Source organism: Oncorhynchus kisutch, linkage group LG16, assembly GCF_002021735.2.
Source record: "Oncorhynchus kisutch isolate 150728-3 linkage group LG16, Okis_V2, whole genome shotgun sequence".
Lineage (NCBI taxonomy): Eukaryota > Metazoa > Chordata > Actinopteri > Salmoniformes > Salmonidae > Oncorhynchus > Oncorhynchus kisutch.
In genome coordinates, this window is record NC_034189.2 from 50,750,267 (window position 1) to 50,772,338 (window position 22,072).

A 22,072-nucleotide genomic window follows, 5' to 3' on the forward strand; every position below is an offset into this window, starting at 1 on the left:
CCCTGCCTGTGTTCCCTCTCTGAGCTCTGCGCTGCAAAGGGGCAGTTAGCTAGGGGAATGCAAGTGTTACCACTGCTGAAAGGCAGGGCAAATTCTCTCAGCTGAATTGAGGTTAAGAAGAAGAGCAGTCACACTGACTGTGCTAGTGGTGTGTGTGTGTGTGTGTGTATGTGTGTGTGTGTGTGGCAGGCAGAACCAGGGCAAACACAGCATTGGGAGTTTTTTTTATAGACCTCAAAGCCTTTATTAAAGGGACAGCTCAATCAAAACACAGAAACAACTTGATTTTCATGAGCTTCCACAATCTTTCCAAAGTTGTGGGGAAACCATTCATCAGGTTTTACAGTGTTTGGAGAAAGGAGTGGCTCTGAAACAATATGTTGGATAGACAATGGTTCCTCTCCCAGTTGAGCCAAGCAGTGTTTCTGAGCCTAAAATGCAGGTTGTTATGGTCTTCTAAGTCAAGACACCTGCTCTGACCTTCCCACTCACCTGGGTACGAACAACCTTTACAGGAATGAAACCCTCTCTTCTATCAATATGACCTAGGAAGCCAGAAACTTTACAACATTATGGAACTCATAAGTGATAATGTTGTCCTCCGATGGGTGTCTTTAATCGACAAGGGGAGGAGGTACATTATCTCTCCTTTTCTGTCTCTCTACACCTCTTTTATTTCCTCCACCACCACCTCTCAGCTGTGAATAACTGTCCATCTTCATATCTTTCCTCCCTCGCTCCAGACTCCATAGCTGCGTTAAAGAACTGGAGTTGAGAAGCCTAAGAGTTATGGGTCTGCCAATGACACTTAATACCTTATTGTTCCCCGGAGAAAACAAACAAACAACTTAAGCATGTTAAGTGAGGGAGGGCCTCTAACAGTGTGGACCCAGGTCCAACTCTCTTCTGGCTGGGGATTAGAGAATTCATTAGTAATCTGAAGGGGAGGACTTTAAAGCAGTTTGATTTATGTGCATAGGTTGCAGAAACTCCTCTCCCCCACTCGTTTACCTACAACTGCTATGTAAACAACCAGGAATAGGATAGGTACAGAAACCCAGCCATTTTGGAAGGAAGATAACCAATTTCCACAATGCACTTCAACAACTATCAGATAAGATAGCAGTTATATTTAACAGCACTAAATTGCTCTAGGTTGACCAGATATAACAGAACACCTGACCTCAATACACAGGAACATAACAGAACAGCTGACCTCAATACACAGGAACATAACAGAACAACTGACCTCAATACACAGGAATAGTGTCCAACGTCTTGGAGCTCGGTGGGTCTAAACCAGATAGCGTCCTCCTCCTTGTTCATTCTGATGCCGTCGAAAGAGATAGGCTCCTCAAAGTCTCCGTGTCCTGTACTTTTATACCACATAAGGCTTAGTCCCACACTCTGGGAGTGGGTGTAGTTCGCTCTGATGTATCCATAGAATAAAGCACATTTAATCCGCACCGGTTCCCCCAAAAGCACTTTGTATTTCAAGTAGTCCACTGACCAATCCGTGCAGTCGTCCACTGAGGAGAAAGGAGAGAGGGAAAGGTAGATTAATAGGACTGTCATAAGAGCGTCATAAAAGTGTTATAATGACACGATATAAGCACATTTGTTTCCTAACACAGGAAAACAAGCTGAAATATGCTGATCATTTAAATGGTATTTGGCGCTGGGAAGTGGGATCAGAGTCAAATAAATGACTGGCCTTAGAGACTTAACTATGTGCATTGCCAGTATTGATTTGACCATCATGAATCAGGAAGTAATAATTGCCCTCACTACAATTGTTTACAGTAGCATTTGAATCTCAAAGTGGCAACACTTCCAACCTATCACCCCTCTCTAAGCTATTTCCACCACACAGGAACAGTAGAAAAGACGTAGACAGAATGGAACACATAAAAGAAGAGGATAGAGTAGTAGCTGTGGTTGCCGGGGCCTACAGCTGTCTGCTCACCCAGCCGTGCCAGAGCACTAGCACCAGCTGTGACCTAGTCAGAGCCGGGGCAGCGAGAGCCAATGGGAGGGCAGAGTCAGGAGTAGACACACGACCACTCGCACCCGGAACGAGGACGAGGGGCCAGGCGCACACGGCGGTTGACAGACAGGGGTGTAAAGTCCAAAAACATGGATGGCATTACCACCAGACCGTGGAGGCACTGTCCTCTGAGAAACTCACTACTAAAAAGTAGCACCTCTCTATTTAAACGGTATGAAGCATTTTCAGCTATATTACCCTTATTGTATAACAATATTAGACTTCCCAAAGCATAATTCATCCTCTCTCCAGACATGCACACATACTACATCCAGATGTATTAGTCTGTATTATAGACTCTTTAACATCAATCTAACATAATGATTACATACAGGCCCAGTTGTCAGAGCCATCCACTTCCATCCTAATGGACAACTCAGGACACTCATTCACATTAAACTGCAATAGAAAACAAGAGAATATCTCAGCGTACACACTGAAGTGCCTTCAGTGTCCTCTTTCAATACCACAAATGTCAATGTTCAGGGAATAAATGAAAAATCCCTTCCTGATATTGGCCAGCTACAGGTAGAGGCTGAGGATAAACTGAAGGTTTATCACCATTATGATATCTCATATAGTAGTCACCGACCACCAGCCAATCATATCATATCATATCCCCATTAGGTACCTCATCAATTGGAAAATACCTGAGTTGATTCGGTTGGTTTGCATATTTATTTTGTATCGGTGGGGTGTCTGTCTGTCACTCACCCAGTTGCCTACCTCAAGGAGCACTGAAGGGACGGAACAAGAGTTCCAGGGGCCCCCAGCCATACACACACCAAAATACACACACACATGCATGCACACACACAGTGAAAAGGCTGTAGAGATCAGAGTTTTCATGCAGGCTTCCGGGCTGTGGAGGCCTTGGCTATTGCTATTAAAATGGATATGATTCTCCCTGAGATCTCTACAGCCTTCTCGCCAGATTATAGGATGATCCATTTTCTTTTTGAAGTGTAAAGTAACATTTAATCCAGAGGCAAAAAACGATCTGCTAGCATCTCAGCCAGTGGAGGCTCCTCAGAGGGGGAAGGGGAGGACCATCCCTCCTCTGTGATTTTTTTTTTTTTTTTACATAGTGAAACATTTAAAAAGTGATCCTTTTTTAGATAAAACTATACTAAATATATTCACATGTCACCAAAGCATTGATTAAAACACACTGTTTTGCAATGAAGGTCTACAGTATCCTCAGCAACACTCTGTGATGTAGCACCATGGTGTAGCTGGAGGACAGCTAGCTTCTGTCCTCCTCTGGGTACATTGACTTCAACACAAAACCTAGGAGGCTCATGGTTCTCACCCCTTTCCATAGACTTACACAGTAATTATGACAACTTCCGCAGGACGTCCTTCAACCTTTCAGAACTCTCACAGCATAAACACCCAATCAAATGATCAGAGAATGAATCTAGTACAGAAAGCATAAGCTACAACTAGCTAGCACGGCAGCGCATTTAAAGTGTGGTGAGTAGTTCACTCAAAGAAAGAAAAAGACAATAGTTTAACAGTTTTTCATAAATTAATTCCTTCCAAAATTAAGAACAAGCGAGAGAGAGAGAGAGAGAGAGAGAGAGCGAGTGAGCGCTAGCTATATTTCAGAGTAAATATTTGTTTCACTTTCAATTACTTAGCTAGCATCGAATGCAGCTAGATAGTTTAGCATACTCAAATACCTGGCTCAAACAGAGAGGGATGCTATGTTGGCGAGCTGACTATGTCTATCCAATTCTGGAAGTCTTACAAGTCAATGTAAGCTTTTAGTTGTATTAATTTATTGCTGACGGGGCCCACCGGTGTAACTGCTAAACTGCTTGTTGCTGCCTGTACACTGTACTGCATGACTGTATCGAGTTTACTAACATGTTAGTTCTAGTAGCTAAACTTAGCAAAAAAGGAAACGTCCTCTGACTGTCAACTGCATTTATTTTCAGCAAACTTAACATGTGTACATATTTGTATGAACATAATAAGATTCAACAACTGAGACATAAACTGAACAAGTTCCACAGACATGTGATTAACAGAAATTGATGTGTCCCTGACCAAAAGGGGGGAGGGGTCAAAATCAAAAGTAACAGTCAGTATCTGGTGTGGCCACCAGCTGCATTAAGTACTGCAGTGCATCTCCTCCTCATGTACTGCACCAGATTTGCCAGTTCTTGCTGTGAGATGTTACCCCACTCTTCCACCAAGGCACCTGCAAGTTCCCAGACTTTTCTGGGGGGAATGGCCCAGCCCTCACCCTCCGATCCAACAGGTCCCAGATGTGCTCAATTGGAATGAGATCCGGGCTTTCGCTGGCCATGGCAGAACACTGACATTTCTGTCTTGCATGAAAACACGCACAGAATGAGCAGTATGGCTGGTGGCATTGTCATGCTGGAGGGTCATGTCAGGATGAGACTGCAGGAAGGGTACCACATGAGGGAGGAGGAGGTCTTCCCTGTAACGCACAACGTTGATTGCCTGCAATGACAACAAGCTCAGTCCGATGATACTGTGACACACCGCCCCAGACCATGACGGACCCTCCACCTCCAAATCGATCCCGCTCCAGAGTATGGACCTTGGTGTAACGCTCATTCCTTTGACGATAAACGCAAATCCGACCATCCCCTCTGGTGAGACAAAAACGCAACTCGTCAGTGAAGAGCACTTTTTGCCAGTCCTGTCTGGTCCAACGACAGTGGGTTTGTGCCCATAGGCGACGTTGTTGCCGGTGATGTCTGGTGAGGACCTGCTTTACAACAGGCCTACATGCCCTCAGTCCAGCCTCTCTCAGCCTATTGCGGACAGTCTGAGCACCGAAGGAGGGATTGTGCGTTCCTGGTGTAACCTGGGCAGTTGTTGTTGCCATCGTGTACCTGTCCCGCAGGTGTGATGTTCAGATGTACCGATCCTGTGCAGGTGTTGTTACACGTGGTTTGGCACTGCGAGGACGATCAGCTGTCTGTCCTGTCTCCCTGTAGTTCCTTCTTAGGTGTCTCACAGTACAGATATTGCAATTTATCGCCCTGGCCACATCTGCAGTCCTCATGCCTCCTTGCAGCATGCCTAAGGCACATTCACGCAGATGAGCAGGGACCCTGGTCATCTTTCTTTTGGTGCTTTTCAGAAGAAAGGCCTCTTTAGTGTCCTAAGTTTTCATAACTGTGACCTTAATTGCCTACTGTCTGTAAGCTGTTAGTGTCTTAACGACCGTTCCACAAGTGCATGTTCATAAATTATTTATGGTTCATTGAACAAGCATGGGAAACAGTGTTTAAACCCTTTACAATGAAGATCTGTGAAGTTATTTTGGATTTCTACAAATTATCTTTGAAAGACAGGATCCTGAAAAGGGGACGTTTCTTTTTTTGCTGAGTTTATGTTGACTATGACGTGACAATGATATAGGCTGTGTGTTGCGGTTAGAGGTTATGATATGAAGGTTTGGCTTGAAAAAGTTGTTTCGCCCTGGTCACAGACAGCTGAATTGGTGTGCACTGAAGTCCACAAGCGAAGGGAAAAGGGGTGAGGAGAGTGCGCAGATAGTTGCGAGAATAAATTACAGACGCAACGAACTGTTTGTGTGTCTGCTATGAAAGTGAACTGTGTTCGCGTCTCTTCTGTTGTTAAATGTTTCTAAATGGAAGCAAACGGAACGAAACGGGGATAACATACCTGCATTTGTCCAATAGAAACTCTTGTTTGCAACTGGACTAATTATTACACCCTATATCAGCTAGATGCAGGCAAGAGTGTGCAACTCAAATCAAATCAAATCAAATCCAATTTTATTTGTCACATACACATGGTTAGCAGATGTTAATGCGAGTGTAGCGAAATGCTTGTGCTTCTAGTTCCGACAATGCAGTAATAACCAACAAGTAATCTAACTATCAATTCCAAAACTACTGTCTTATACACAGTGTAAGGGGATAAAGAATATGTACATAAGGATATATGAATGAGTGATGGTACAGAGCAGCATAGGCTAGATACAGTAGATGATATCGAGTACAGTATATACATATGAGATGAGTATGTAAACAAAGTGGCATAGTTAAAGTGGCTAGTGATACATGTATTACATAAGGATGCAGTCGATGATATAGAGTACAGTATATACGTATGCATATGAGATGAATAATGTAGGGTAAGTAACATTATATAAGGTAGCATTGTTTAAAGTGGCTAGTGATATATTTACATCATTTCCCATCAATTCCCATTATTAAGTGGCTGGAGTTGAGTCAGTGTCATTGTCAGTGTGTTGGCAGCAGCCACTCAATGTTAGTGGTGGCTGTTTAACAGTCTGATGGCCTTGAGATAGAAGCTGTTTTTCAGTCTCTCGGTCCCTGCTTTGATGCACCTGTACTGACCTCGCCTTCTGGATGATAGCGGGGTGAACAGGCAGTGGCTCGGGTGGTTGATGTCCTTGATGATCTTTATGGCCTTCCTGTAACATCGGGTGGTGTAGGTGTCCTGGAGGGCAGGTAGTTTGCCCCCAGTGATGCGTTGTGCAGACCTCACTATCCTCTGGAGAGCCTTACGGTTGAGGGCGGAGCAGTTGCCGTACCAGGCGGTGATACAGCCCGCCAGGATGCTCTCGATTGTGCATCTGTAGAAGTTTGTGAGTGCCTTTGGTGACAAGCCGAATTTCTTCAGCCTCCTGAGGTTGAAGAGGCGCTGCTGCGCCTTCTTCACGATGCTGTCTGTGTGAGTGGACCAATTCAGTTTGTCTGTGATGTGTATGCCGAGGAACTTAAAACTTGCTACCCTCTCCACTACTGTTCCATCGATGTGGATAGGGGGGTGTTCCCTCTGCTGTTTCCTGAAGTCCACAATCATCTCCTTAGTTTTGTTGACGTTGAGTGTGAGGTTATTTTCCTGACACCACACTCCGAGGGCCCTCACCTCCTCCCTGTAGGCCGTCTCGTCGTTGTTGGTAATCAAGCCTACCACTGTTGTGTCGTCCGCAAACTTGATGTTTGAGTTGGAGGCATGCGTGGCCACGCAGTCGTGGGTGAACAGGGAGTACAGGAGAGGGCTCAGAACGCACCCTTGTGGGGCCCCAGTGTTGAGGATCAGCGGGGAGGAGATGTTGTTGCCTACCCTCACCACCTGGGGGCGGCCCGTCAGGAAGTCCAGTACCCAGTTGCACAGGGCGGGTTCGAGACCCAGGGTCTCGAGCTTGATGACGAGCTTGGAGGGTACTATGGTGTTGAATGCCGAGCTCGGTATTGAATGTGTCACTGTCTGTCACCTTGATTACTGAAAAGGATCTCAACCTGTGCACCTACTGTACGTTGTAAACTTTCATTCATAAGCTAGGTTGTAGCAACCTCATGATGGGTACAGGGAACATTAGAGCATCATGTAGTAGCCTAGTGGTTAAGAGTGTTGGGCCAGTAAATGAAAGGTCGCTGGATCCAATCCCGAGCCGACTAGGTGAAAAATCTGTCGATGTGCCCTTGAGCAAGGCACTTAACCCAAATTGCTCCTGTAAGTCACTCTGGATAAGAGCGTCTGCTAAATGATTAAACATTTAAATGTAGCCTAAACCATTACATTGAGCTGGGAGAATGGAATATGAATGACAGTCGTCCAGTATGCTGTAATAGAAATAAGGCCACGCTCATAAAAAAAATTATAATCCTCCCTCATCTTAAACACCTCTGATCTCATCTCAGTTATCCCTCCATCTTGTGCAATCCATTCCTCTCTCATCTTAAACGCCACTGATCTCAGCTCAGTTATCCTTCCATCTTGTGCAATCCATTCCTCCATCACTCACTCGCTCTCGTTTCAACTGTCTTTATCTTCCCCCCATTAAAACAGCTGGCTAGCACAGCTGCTGAGCACTCAACAGGCTTGTCTAATTGTGTCTTCATTCATGTTTTATTTACAAGAAACAACTCCGCAGCTAATTACCGGGGGGGGGGGGGGGGGGGGAGTGGGGGTTGTCCTATAATTCATCCATGCCAGAGAGCGAGAGTGAGAGAGAAGGTGAGAGTGAAAGTGAGAGAGAGAGAGAGAGAGATTAAAAATAACTCACATTTCAATAAAGCAGACACTGGATAAGCATCAATATGGCTTTTGAAACGACCATAGACTTCACAGTGGAGTTCCACTGAAATCTACATCTCTATGTGTTAGTCTGTGGAGATGCTCTTCAAGTAGAGACCCAACCCCAAGCCTCTTCAGTCTGGAGAGCAGGTAGCTAGATGATAGTGATGTATCAGTAGCAGACATTAACAGGAAGGCTGCAGTCTACGGGTCGATCTGGGTATTGGGGGACCTTTCGCAGCATGACTTAAAAAAGTGCTACTTTCCTCCACCTGTTGCCATGGGAACCCAGGGACTAACCTTGCTAATCAACGACTGACTAATTAAGCGTCGTTTGAGCACTGTGGCAATCTGTAACTAAAACAAGAAATCACAAAGGCGGTTTCGCATAATTAAAAGCTAATTGCGAGAAGTCTCCTTTAGAGAACAATCTCTACCAGTCTTTAATGCACTCACAGAGTCAGTCACACACAACTCATATTGCATTTGGATCTTTCTTCCAATTAGAGTTTTAAATTATGAATAAACAGTCATTATGGAAAGTGAGAATTTATGAATGGTCATATAGGACTGAGCAATACTCTGTTTTGATTCCTGGCAATGTGTCCACTAATGGCTATGTGTCCTGGCTATGTGTCCACTAATGGCTATGTGTCCTGGCTATGTGTCCACTAATGGCTATGTGTCCACTAATGGCTATGTGTCCTGGCTATGTGTCCACTAATGGCTATGTGTCCTGGCTATGTGTCCACTAATGGCTATGTGTACACTAATGGCTATGTGTCCTGGCTATGTGTCCTGGCTATGTGTCCACTAATGGCTATGTGTCCACTAATGGCTATGTGTCCACTAAGGGCTATGTGTCCTGGCTATGTGTCCTTGCTATGTGTCCACTAATGGCTATGTGTCCTGGCTATGTGTCCACTAATGGCTATGTGTCCTGGCTATGTGTCCACTAATGGCTATGTGTACACTAATGGCTATGTGTCCTGGCTATGTGTCCACTAATGGCTATGTGTCCTGGCTATGTGTCCACTAATAGCTATATGTCCTGGCTATGTGTCCTGGCTATGTGTACACTAATGGCTATGTGTCCACTAATGGCTATGTGTCCTGGCTATGTGTCCACTAATGGCTATGTGTACACTAATGGCTATGTGTCCACTAATGGCTATGTGTCCTGGCTATGTGTACACTAATGGCTATGTGTCCTGGCTATGTGTCCACTAATGGCTATGTGTCCACTAATGGCTATGTGTACACTAATGGCTATGTGTCCACTAATGGCTATGTGTCCTGGCTATGTGTCCTGGCTATGTGTCCACTAATGGCTATGTGTCCACTAATGGCTATGTGTCCTGGCTATGTGTACACTAATGGCTATGTGTCCTGGCTATGTGTCCACTAATGGCTATGTGTACACTAATGGCTATGTGTCCTGGCTATGTGTCCACTAATGGCTATGTGTCCACTAATGGCTATGTGTCCTGGCTATGTGTCCACTAATGGCTATGTGTCCTGGCTATGTGTCCTGGCTATGTGTCCTGGCTATGTGTCCTGGCTATGTGTCCACTAATGGCTATGTGTACACTAATGGCTATGTGTCCTGGCTATGTGTCCTGGCTATGTGTCCACTAATGGCTATGTGTCCTGGCTATGTGTCCACTAATAGCTATATGTCCTGGCTATGTGTCCTGGCTATGTGTACACTAATGGCTATGTGTCCACTAATGGCTATGTGTCCTGGCTATGTGTCCACTAATGGCTATGTGTACACTAATGGCTATGTGTACACTAATGGCTATGTGTCCACTAATGGCTATGTGTCCTGGATATGTGTACACTAATGGCTATGTGTCCTGGCTATGTGTACACTAATGGCTATGTGTCCACTAATGGCTATGTGTACACTAATGGCTATGTGTCCACTAATGGCTATGTGTCCTGGCTATGTGTCCTGGCTATGTGTCCACTAATGGCTATGTGTCCACTAATGGCTATGTGTCCACTAATGGCTATGTGTCCTGGCTATGTGTACACTAATGGCTATGTGTACACTAATAGCTATGTGTCCTGGCTATGTGTACACTAATGGCTATGTGTCCACTAATGGCTATGTGTACACTAATGGCTATGTGTCCACTAATGGCTATGTGTCCTGGCTATGTGTCCAATAATGGCTATGTGTCCACTAATGGCTATGTGTCCACTAATGGCTATGTGTCTTGGCTATGTGTCCTGGCTATGTGTCCACTAATAGCTATGTGTCCTGGCTATGTGTCCACTAATGGCTATGTGTCCACTAATGGCTATGTGTCCACTAATGGCTATGTGTCCACTAATAGCTATGTGTCCTGGCTATGTGTCCACTAATGGCTATGTGTCCTGGCTATGTGTCCACTAATGGCTATGTGTCCACTAATGTTATGTGTCCACTAATGGCTATGTGTCCTGGCTATGTGTCCACTAATGGCTATGTGTACACTAATGGCTATGTGTCCTGGCTATGTGTCCTGGCTATGTGTCCACTAATGGCTATGTGTCCTGGCTATGTGTCCACTAATAGCTATATGTCCTGGCTATGTGTCCTGGCTATGTGTACACTAATGGCTATGTGTCCTGGCTATGTGTCCACTAATGGCTATGTGTACACTAATGGCTATGTGTACACTAATGGCTATGTGTCCACTAATAGCTATGTGTCCTGGCTATGTGTACACTAATGGCTATGTGTACACTAATGGCTATGTGTACACTAATAGCTATGTGTCCTGGCTATGTGTACACTAATGGCTATGTGTCCACTAATGGCTATGTGTACACTAATGGCTATGTGTCCACTAATGGCTATGTGTCCTGGCTATGTGTCCACTAATGGCTATGTGTCCACTAATGGCTATGTGTCTTGGCTATGTGTCCTGGCTATGTGTCCACTAATAGCTATGTGTCCTGGCTATGTGTCCACTAATGGCTATGTGTCCACTAATGGCTATGTGTCCACTAATAGCTATGTGTCCTGGCTATGTGTCCACTAATGGCTATGTGTCCACTAATGGCTATGTGTCCTGGCTATGTGTCCACTAATGGCTATGTGTCCACTAATGGCTATGTGTCCTGGCTATGTGTCCACTAATGGCTATGTGTCCTGGCTATGTGTCCACTAATGGCTATGTGTCCACTAATGGCTATGTGTCCTGGCTATGTGTCCACTAATGGCTATGTGTCCTGGCTATGTGTCCTGGCTATGTGTCCTGGCTATGTGTCCACTAATGGCTATGTGTCCTGGCTATGTGTCCACTAATGGCTATGTGTCCTGGCTATGTGTCCACTAATGGCTATGTGTCCTGGCTATGTGTCCACTAATGGCTATGTGTCCTGGCTATGTGTACACTAATGGCTATGTGTACACTAATAGCTATGTGTCCTGGCTATGTGTCCACTAATAGCTATGTGTCCTGGCTATGTGTACACTAATGGCTATGTGTCCACTAATGGCTATATGTACACTAATGGCTATGTGTACACTAATGGCTATGTGTACACTAATAGCTATGTGTACACTAATGGCTATGTGTACACTAATGGCTGGCTATGTGTCCTGACTATGTGTACACTCATGGCTATGTGTACACTAATAGCTATGTGTCCTGGCTATGTGTACACTAATGGCTATGTGTCCTGACTATGTGTACACTAATGGCTATGTGTCCTGACTATGTGTACACTAATGGCTATGTGTACACTAATAGCTATGTGTCCTGGCTATGTGTCAACTAGAACACTGGAACACTGGACATCTAATGCCTTTTCTCCATCACTGCCTCTCTTTCTCCCATCAGCCCAGATTAAACACAGACCATTATGGCTCTACATTCACTCATTTTTACAGCTCAGCGTGTCTTCGCACGTCTCTCCCTTCACGTAGATAAAAGTCCCCAAGAATGATGTCCTCTGTCAACTAGGCTCCTGCAGTGTGAATGGATTCTCAGGTGCAGAATGGGAGCTGTCTCTAGTCCTACTGCTGTTTCATCGTCTGAAAGGTGTTTGGGTGAAAAAGGAGAAGCACGTTGGTTGTCAACTTCTTGATTCATCAAAATAACACGTCACATTTACATGCACTGTATAAAGCATTATGTGGCAAAGGTCACATTTACATGCACTGTATAAAGCATTATGTGGCAAAGGTCACATTTACATGCACTGTATAAAGCATTATGTGGCAAAGGTCACATTTACATGCACTGTATAAAGCATTATGTGGCAAAGGTCACATTTACATGCACTGTATAAAGCATTATGTGGCAAAGGTCACATTTACATGCACTGTATAAAGCATTATGTGGCAAAGGTCACATTTACATGCACTGTATAAAGCATTATGTGGCAAAGGTCACATTTACATGCACTGTATAAAGCATTATGTGGCAAAGGTCAAATAAAAACAGCTTTGTATTTTAGAGGAAAGTTATCAACACCAAATGATCCGGTTTGGCTTCATCTGAAAAGTTCACATTTCCAAGTCTGTATTAATCTGAACAGAAGAGAACAGTAAAAACAGTAAAAATATCCAATAGATTTTTCAGTTGAGTACCGCCATGTTGAAAATGTCAACAGTTTAATTGAGTATTTACAGCAGAGAGGAGGAGAGATTGGAAATATATTTTCCCTCTTAAAAGTGTATCCATTCAATCAAACTATTTTCATGAAAATATTCAACATAGACAGTAGTAGCTGAATGAGGAGAAGGCTCTGTCTCTGTTTCTCTCTGTCTCTCTCTCTTTCTCTCTCTCTCTCTCTCTCTCTCTCTCTCTCTCTCTCTCTCTCACGACTACCTCGAATCAGCCGTTTCAGACATGATGGGAGGAGAGCAGGGTTATTGTTCATTTCAGTCAGTGAAGAGAAATTATGTGTAATCTGTTGGCAGAAAAAACACAGTGCTCAGCTTGATTGAACTCAATTAACATGTCCCTGCTTCCAACAGCTTCTACAGAGCCTGGAACACGAACGGTGAGGGAGAAGGCCCGTTAACTACTAAACGATAACTACACTGACTGACTGGCTGACAGGCTGAATGGCTGACTGACTGACTGACTGACTGGCTGGCTGGCTGGCTGGCTGGCTGGCTGGCTGGCTGAATGACTGACTGGCTGGCTGGCTGGCTGAATGGCTGACTGACTGACTGGCTGGCTGGCTGGCTGGCTGAATGACTGACTGATGACTGACTGGCTGGCTGGCTGGCTGGCTGAATGGCTGACTGACTGACTGACTGGCTGGCTGGCTGGCTGAATGACTGACTGATGACTGGATGGCTGAATGGCTGACTGGCTGGCTGATTGGCTGACTGACTGACTGACTGACTGACTGGCTGGCTGGCTGGCTGGCTGGCTGAATGACTGACTGATGACTGGATGGCTGAATGGCTGACTGGCTGGCTGATTGGCTGACTGGCTGACTGACTGACTGACTGATGACTGGATGGTTGAATGGCTGACTGGCTGGCTGATTGGCTGACTGGCTGACTAAATGATTCTCAATGTCTAAAAGTGTAGATGGAGAACTGTATCTCTAACTGGTCCTGAGGGCTACTAGGTGTGAAGGGTTTTGTTCCATCCCAGCACCGACACTCCCAGACCTGTCATACATGACCACAGCCACCTTATCATCCAATGGGTCCAATTGGCTCATTCCTCTCCTCTCCTCTCCTCTCCTCTCCTCTCCTCTCCTCTCCTCTCCTCTCCTCTCCTCTCCTCTCCTCTCCTCTCCTCTCCTCTCCTCTCCTCTCCTCTCCTCTCCTCTCCTCTCCTCTCCTCTCCTCTCCTCTCCTCTCCTCTCCTCTGCAACTCAGTTCCCCAGTTCCCTAAGGCACTGCATCTCAGTGCTTGAGGCGTCACTACATACACCCTGGTTCGAATCCAAGCTGTATCACAATCGGCCGTGATTGGGACTCCCATAAGGCGACCCACAATTGGCCCAGCATCATCTGGTGTAGGCCATCATTGTAAATAAGAATCTGTTCTTAACTGACTTGCCTAGTTAAATAGTACAACAACAAATACATTGTACTGGAAGCAGAATATACTCTGAGTCATTGTACCAGGTGAAAGACAGAGTAGCAGGGCCAGGTGAAAAACATGGTGCTAACAGTAAACATGGATATTATAGACACGTAGACACGTAGACACGTAAACACGTAAACATGTAGAAACGTAGACACGTAAACATGTAGACACGTAGACACGTAGACAGGTAAACATGTAAACATGTAGAAACGTAGACACGTAAACATGTAGACACGTAGACACGTAGACACGTAAACACGTAAACATGTAGAAACGTAGACACGTAAACATGTAGACACGTAGACACGTAAACACGTAGACACGTAAACATGTAGAAACGTAGACACGTAAACATGTAGACACGTAGACACGTAGACAGGTAGAAATGTAGACACGTAAACATGTAGACACGTAGACACGTAGACAGGTAGAAATGTAGACACGTAAACATGTAGACACGTAGACACGTAAACATGTAGACACGTAGAAATGTAGACACATGAACATGTAGACACGTAGACACGTAGACACGTAAACATGTAGACACGTAGACACGTAGACACGTAAACATGTAGACACGTAGACATGTAGAAACGTAGACACGTAGGCAGGTAGAAATGTAGACACGTAGACACGTAGACACGTAGACAGGTAGAAATGTAGACACGTAGACAAATAAAAGACATGTAGACACGTAGACATGTAGACACGTAGACATGTAGACACGTAGACACGTAGACAAATAAAAGACACGTAGACATGTAGACACGTAGACACGTAGACACGTAGAAATGTAGACACGTAGACACGTAGACATGTAGACATGTAGACACGTAGACATGTAGACATGTAGACATGTAGACATGTAGACAAATAAAAGACATGTAGACACGTAGACATGTAGACATGTAGACATGTAGACATGTAGACAAATAAAAGACATGTAGACACGTAGACACGTAGACATGTAGACATGTAGACACGTAGACATGTAGACATGTAGACACGTAGACATGTGGACATGTAGACACGTAGACAAATAAAAGACATGTAGACATGTAGACACGTAGACACGTAGACAAATAAAAGACATGTAGACATGTGGACATGTAGACACGTAGACACGTAGACAAATAAAAGACATGTAGACATGTAGACACGTAGACACGTAGACACGTAGACATGTAGACACATAGACACGTAGACATGTAGACATGTAGACACGTAGACATGTAGACACGTAGACATGTAGACACGTAGAAATGTAGACACGTAGAAATGTATACATGTAGACACGTAGAAATGTAGACATGTAGACATGTAGACACGTAAACACGTAGACACGTAGAAATGTAGACACGTAGACACGTAAACACGTAGAAATGTAGACACGTAGAAATGTAGACACGTAGACATGTAGACACGTAGACACGTAAACACGTAGACATGTAGACACGTAGACATGTAGACATGTAGACACGTAAACACGTAGAAATGTAGACAGGTAGAAATGTAGACATGTAGACACGTAAACACGTAGAAATGTAGACAGGTAGAAATGTAGACATGTAGACACGTAGACATGTAGACACGTAGACACGTAGACACGTAGACATGTAGACACGTAGACACATAGACATGTAGAAACGTAGACACGTAGACAGGTAGAAATGTAGACACGTAGACAAATAAAAGACATGTAGACATGTAGACATGTAGAAATGTAGACACGTAGACACGTAGACACGTAAACATGTAGACACGTAGACACGTAGACACGTAAACATGTAGACACGTAGACATGTAGACACGTAGACACGTAGACATGTAGACACGTAGACATGTAGACACGTAGACATGTAAACATGTAGACACGTAGACATGTAGACACGTAGACACGTAAACATGTAGACACGTAGACGTGTAGACACGTAGACACGTAGACACGTAGACACGTAGAAATGTAGACACGTAGACATGTAGACATGTAGACACGTAGACACGTAGACATGTAGACACGTAAACACGTAGACACGTAGACATGTAGACATGTAGACACGTAGACATGTAGACACGTAGACATGTAGACACATAGACATGTAGACACGTAGACATGTAGACACAGACACGTAGACACGTAGACATGTAGACATGTAGACACGTAGACATGTAGACACGTAGATATTTAGACACGTAGACACGTAGACACGTAGATATGTGGACATGTAGACACGTAGACACATAGACAAATAAAAGACATGTGGACATGTAGACACGTAGACAAATAAAAGACATGTAGACATGTAGACACGTAGACACGTAGACAAATAAAAGACATGTAGACATGTGGACATGTAGACACGTAGACACGTAGACAAATAAAAGACATGTAGACATGTAGACACGTAGACACGTAGACACGTAGACATGTAGACACATAGACACGTAGACATGTAGACATGTAGACACGTAGACATGTAGACACGTAGACATGTAGACACGTAGAAATGTAGACACGTAGAAATGTATACATGTAGACACGTAGAAATGTAGACATGTAGACATGTAGACACGTAAAAACGTAGACACGTAGAAATGTAGACACGTAGACACGTAAACACGTAGAAATGTAGACACGTAGAAATGTAGACACGTAGACATGTAGACACGTAGACACGTAAACACGTAGACATGTAGACACGTAGACATGTAGACATGTAGACACGTAAACACGTAGAAATGTAGACAGGTAGAAATGTAGACATGTAGACACGTAAACACGTAGAAATGTAGACAGGTAGAAATGTAGACATGTAGACACGTAGACATGTAGACACGTAGACACGTAGACACGTAGACATGTAGACACGTAGACACATAGACATGTAGAAACGTAGACACGTAGACAGGTAGAAATGTAGACACGTAGACAAATAAAAGACATGTAGACATGTAGACATGTAGAAATGTAGACACGTAGACACGTAGACACGTAAACATGTAGACACGTAGACACGTAGACACGTAAACATGTAGACACGTAGACATGTAGACACGTAGACACGTAGACATGTAGACACGTAGACATGTAGACACGTAGACATGTAAACATGTAGACACGTAGACATGTAGACACGTAGACACGTAAACATGTAGACACGTAGACGTGTAGACACGTAGACACGTAGACACGTAGACACGTAGAAATGTAGACACGTAGACATGTAGACATGTAGACACGTAGACACGTAGACATGTAGACACGTAAACACGTAGACACGTAGACATGTAGACATGTAGACACGTAGACATGTAGACACGTAGACATGTAGACACATAGACATGTAGACACGTAGACATGTAGACACAGACACGTAGACACGTAGACATGTAGACATGTAGACACGTAGACATGTAGACACGTAGATATTTAGACACGTAGACACGTAGACACGTAGATATGTGGACATGTAGACACGTAGACACATAGACAAATAAAAGACATGTAGACATGTAGACACGTAGACATGTAGACACGTAGACATGTAGACACGTAGACATGTAGACACGTAGACATGTAGACACATAGACACGTAGACATGTAGACACGTAGACACGTAGACATGTAGACACGTAGACATGTAGACACGTAGACATGTAGACACATAGACACGTAGACATGTAGACACGTAGACATGTAGACACGTAGACATGTAGACATGTAGACACGTAAACATGTAGACACATAGACACATAGACATGTAGACACGTAGACATGTAGACACGTAGACACGTAGACATGTAGACATGTAGACACGTAGACACATAGACATGTAGACACATAGACACGTAGACATGTAGACACGTAGACATGTAGACACGTAGACATGTAGACACGTAGACACGTAGACACGTAGACATGTAGACACGTAGACACGTAGACATGTAGACACGTAGACATGTAGACACGTAGACATGTAGACACGTAGACACGTAGACATGTAGACACGTAGACACGTAGACACGTAGACATGTAGACACGTAGACACGTAGAAATGTAGACACGTAGAAATTTAGACACGTAGACAAATAAAAGACATGTAGACACGTAGAAATGTAGACACGTAGAAATGTAGACACGTAGAAATGTAGACACATAGAAATGTAGACATGTAGACACGTAGAAATGTAGACATGTAGACATGTAAACACGTAAACACGTAGACACGTAGAAATGTAGACACGTAGACACGTAAACACGTAGAAATGTAGACACGTAGAAATGTAGACACGTAGACATGTAGACATGTAGACACGTAGACACGTAACACGTAGACACGTAGAAATGTAGACACGTAGAAATGTAGACACGTAGACATGTAGACATGTAGACACGTATAGACACGTAGACACGTAGACACGTAGAAATGTAGACACGTAGACACGTAGACACGTAAACACGTAGAAATGTAGACACGTAGAAATGTAGACACGTAGACATGTAGACATGTAGACACGTAGACACGTAGACACGTAGAAATGTAGACACGTAGACACGTAAACACGTAGAAATGTAGACACGTAGAAATGTAGACACGTAGACATGTAGACATGTAGACACGTAGACACGTAGACACGTAAACACGTAGACACGTAGAAACGTAGACACGTAGACACGTAGAAATGTATACACGTAGACAGGTAGACACGTAGAAATGTAGACAAGTAGACACGGTTGACCCTTTAAATGGGCTTCTTGCCTGCCTCACTATAAACACTTAAAGTTATGTCATTTTCCTCACAGCCAGACATGTTTTCTGGTCACCGCAGGCTGCCCATGTGCTCCCTATGTGTTCTACTGCTTGTTAAAACAAGCTAACAGGTCTGTGGGGGGTACAGTCATCGTCTGTAACATGGGTCGGACCTTCACTTAAGGATGTCCTCTACCGCTGCAGTGTGTGGAAGCCATAGAAATAGGATAACTAGAGTGGGCCTCCCCATTCAAGTCAATGTAATTGTATGTCTACAGTGGAAGCTTGTAGGGTCACCATGTTTAGACCGATACACTGGGCACAGCACAACAATAACTTCTATTACCATTTCTGAATCACTTTAGTAGTGGATACATTTTACAGCTGTTCACAGGAAACCTCCGTTCAACCCAAAGCTAGACGGGAAGGGAGGCCCAGACAGACACAGCCTACACTATTGGAACAGAAGCAACAGCCAGTCTCTGAGGTTGTTCATTCATATGCAGCCATTCCCCAACGATAAAAGCGTGACATTTAGAGAGTGAGATGCTAAACAATAATGACACAGGCAATAACATAACATATTCATCCCTTTCTAACTAGAATAAGTCACTTACTGCATACTTACATTTACATCATGTGTTCTCTCAGTGTTTCTCTACTTCATACAGACACACACGCGCACACACATGCATACACACACACACACGCGCATGCACACACACACACACACGCACACGCACACGCACACACACACACACAGGTAATCCTTTTCCCGTGGAGTGATGTGATCATGGTTGGCCACGGCCCAGGAAGAGGGACTCTACTTCCCAGTCAGTTTCCTAGGTGGAGGAGAGGTCCTCACTAATCCTGACCACTAATCCACCTTGTGAGAACGCTGCTGCAGCAGAGTGCCTCTCAATGAAGATGGAAAGGAGTGTGATGTGTGGAGAAGGTAACCTTTCTACCAGGCCTGCAGGAGATGACCTGGCTGATCGAGGCTCCTCCAAAAGCAATGAATGCGTCCCAAATGGCAGTAGTGCTAAATGGAGTGCACTGGATAGGGAATAGGGTGCCATTTGGGACACAGACAGTGTTTCATCATGAACATGTTCCAGAGTCATGAACCAAACCAATCATCCGTGGCCATCTGCACTACACACATCTGGCGCTTTCAGGGGCCACTAGGAATACACATGGGCCCTGCGGGGGACGTGTAAACTGGTTTAATTCTCAGCCAATCAGAGGCCACGTGACGCCCCGGTGGCATTTTTCAGTCCGGTGATTGGCACAGGGTTATCACCTGATTATGCTGCTGTGGCAGCTGTGACAGTACTGGAAATAAGGCTGACTTGCCAGAAAAGGCTTAAAGAGAAAATGTCTTGCCAACTAGAGGCATAGGATATCCTCTGTCTTTCAGATAATAGGTGCAGGTTTCCTGCAGGCCACCACACAAGCACATTTTTATTTTAGGCCACCATTATTAGCCAGATAGTGATCATTCTGAGCCAAAAAAAACGAGTTTAACAGGACCACCAGGCAAAAAATGGACCAGCCCATCTGGCATTTTCCCAAGATGCCAGAGGGCCAGTCCGCCTCAGCTTTCTGGCACAGCAGGTAAGCTAAATCAAGCAGACCTGTATTGGGACCACCCATTGCCTCCAACAAAAAACGATTTATTTCAAACCACATATTTTTCAAATCCACTTGAACTCTGCCTCAATTAGCCATGGACATTTGGGCTTTTATATGCCTACCAAGACACTAATAGACTATCTCATTAAGAGATGGAACCTTTAAAGGGCCCTGTTATTAACATTTTAAATAGAACCATGATTTGTTTATTTACCCAGGTGACACCAGCTGCCGGGTTCGTTTGGTAGTCATAGTGACATTTACATCCCGTCCTGCCAAATAAATAAGGCATCTAGCTATCCCACTATGTCCCCCTTGCACTTTACACTCATGACACTCCATCTTCATTCCCTGCCTGTCTCTCTCTCTGTCTCCCTCTTATTTATATGCAAATGCCTCCCAAAAAAATAAAGATTGTTATTTTTTCCATCAAAAATAAACATTGCCTTTCGCAATCCTATTGGCTTACGTCTCGTAACAGATTCCCCGCCCCCTGTGATTGGGAACGTTCTCCTGAGAGTGGCGGCTGCTCTCTCTCTCTCTCTCTCTCTCTGTCTCCCTCCCTCCCTCTCCTCTCCCTCTCTCTCCCTCTCTCTCCCTCTCTCTCTCTCTCTCTCATGCTCTCTCTTGGTCTCTCATGCTCTCTCTTGGTTTTTCTCAATCTAATTATATTATCTTTCTTGAAAACGGATGAGACACCAGAGCAGCCTTTCTCTCTCTCTCTCTCTCTCTCTCTCTCTCTCTCTCTCTCTCCTCTCTCTCCTCTCTCTCTCTCTCTCGCTCCTCTCTCTCTCTCTCTCTCTCCTCCGAGCATCCTGGCAGTTAATTGCTGGCTGAGAGGGTGGAGAGGGGGCTGATGGGATACGGGCCAGGTCTCGCTCCACTGAGGTGTGCGCTCCTTCGTTCGGGAACAGGGAGTCGCAGAGGGGGGTAGGTCGCTCAGGTAATAGAAGTGGGGGTTACTTTAAGAGCCACTTGACAGTCAGAAGGGTCTTGTCATGGAGTCTTTGCCAGCAGCATAGAGCTATAGACCTATGTAAAGACAGAAAGCCCATCCTGGCAGTAGAACGGTGGTGACTCCCCAGAGGTCAGTGTAATCTCAAGTCATCATCACCCCAGTGGGGTTGTTAAAATCCTCTCCATTAGAGTGTCAGCGATTTCCTTCTGGAAAGATCAAAAATAGCCCCAACTGACAGGCGTAATTACATGTATTCCATTCCAGAAAGCACTAGCAGACAGACAAAATCTGTCCGTCAATTTCAAGTCTTTAGCTATAAAAGTAACTACAAGTAATGGTTATGCAGACGTGCATTAATTCCCAGACAGCATAGCAGGGTTAAAGGATATGTAGGAGTTCCATCAGTGACCCTGGCCTGTCCTGCCTGTTATGTGATGCTATTCACCAGCGTATCATCATAGAGGGGGAAGCTTAAGCCAGTGACTCAGTCCCCCTCAACCCTCTTCAGTCCCACTCCAGACAGAATCACCATTTGGGTGCATCGCTCTGGAGTACCCCT

At 44.5% G+C, this 22,072-nt stretch overlaps 1 protein-coding gene across 2 annotated transcripts in view; it reads right to left on the minus strand.

Annotated features, from left to right (window-relative positions):
* The window catches only part of LOC109906797 (interleukin-1 receptor accessory protein-like 1-B), a 430,365-nt gene that overhangs the window by 226,173 nt on the left and 182,120 nt on the right, over window positions 1-22,072 (minus strand). For both annotated transcript variants that reach the window (XM_031792874.1, XM_031792873.1), the window contains exon 3: window positions 1,250-1,529. In XM_031792874.1, the coding sequence (XP_031648734.1) occupies window positions 1,250-1,529 (280 nt within the window). The remainder of the gene's footprint in view (window positions 1-1,249; window positions 1,530-22,072) is intronic.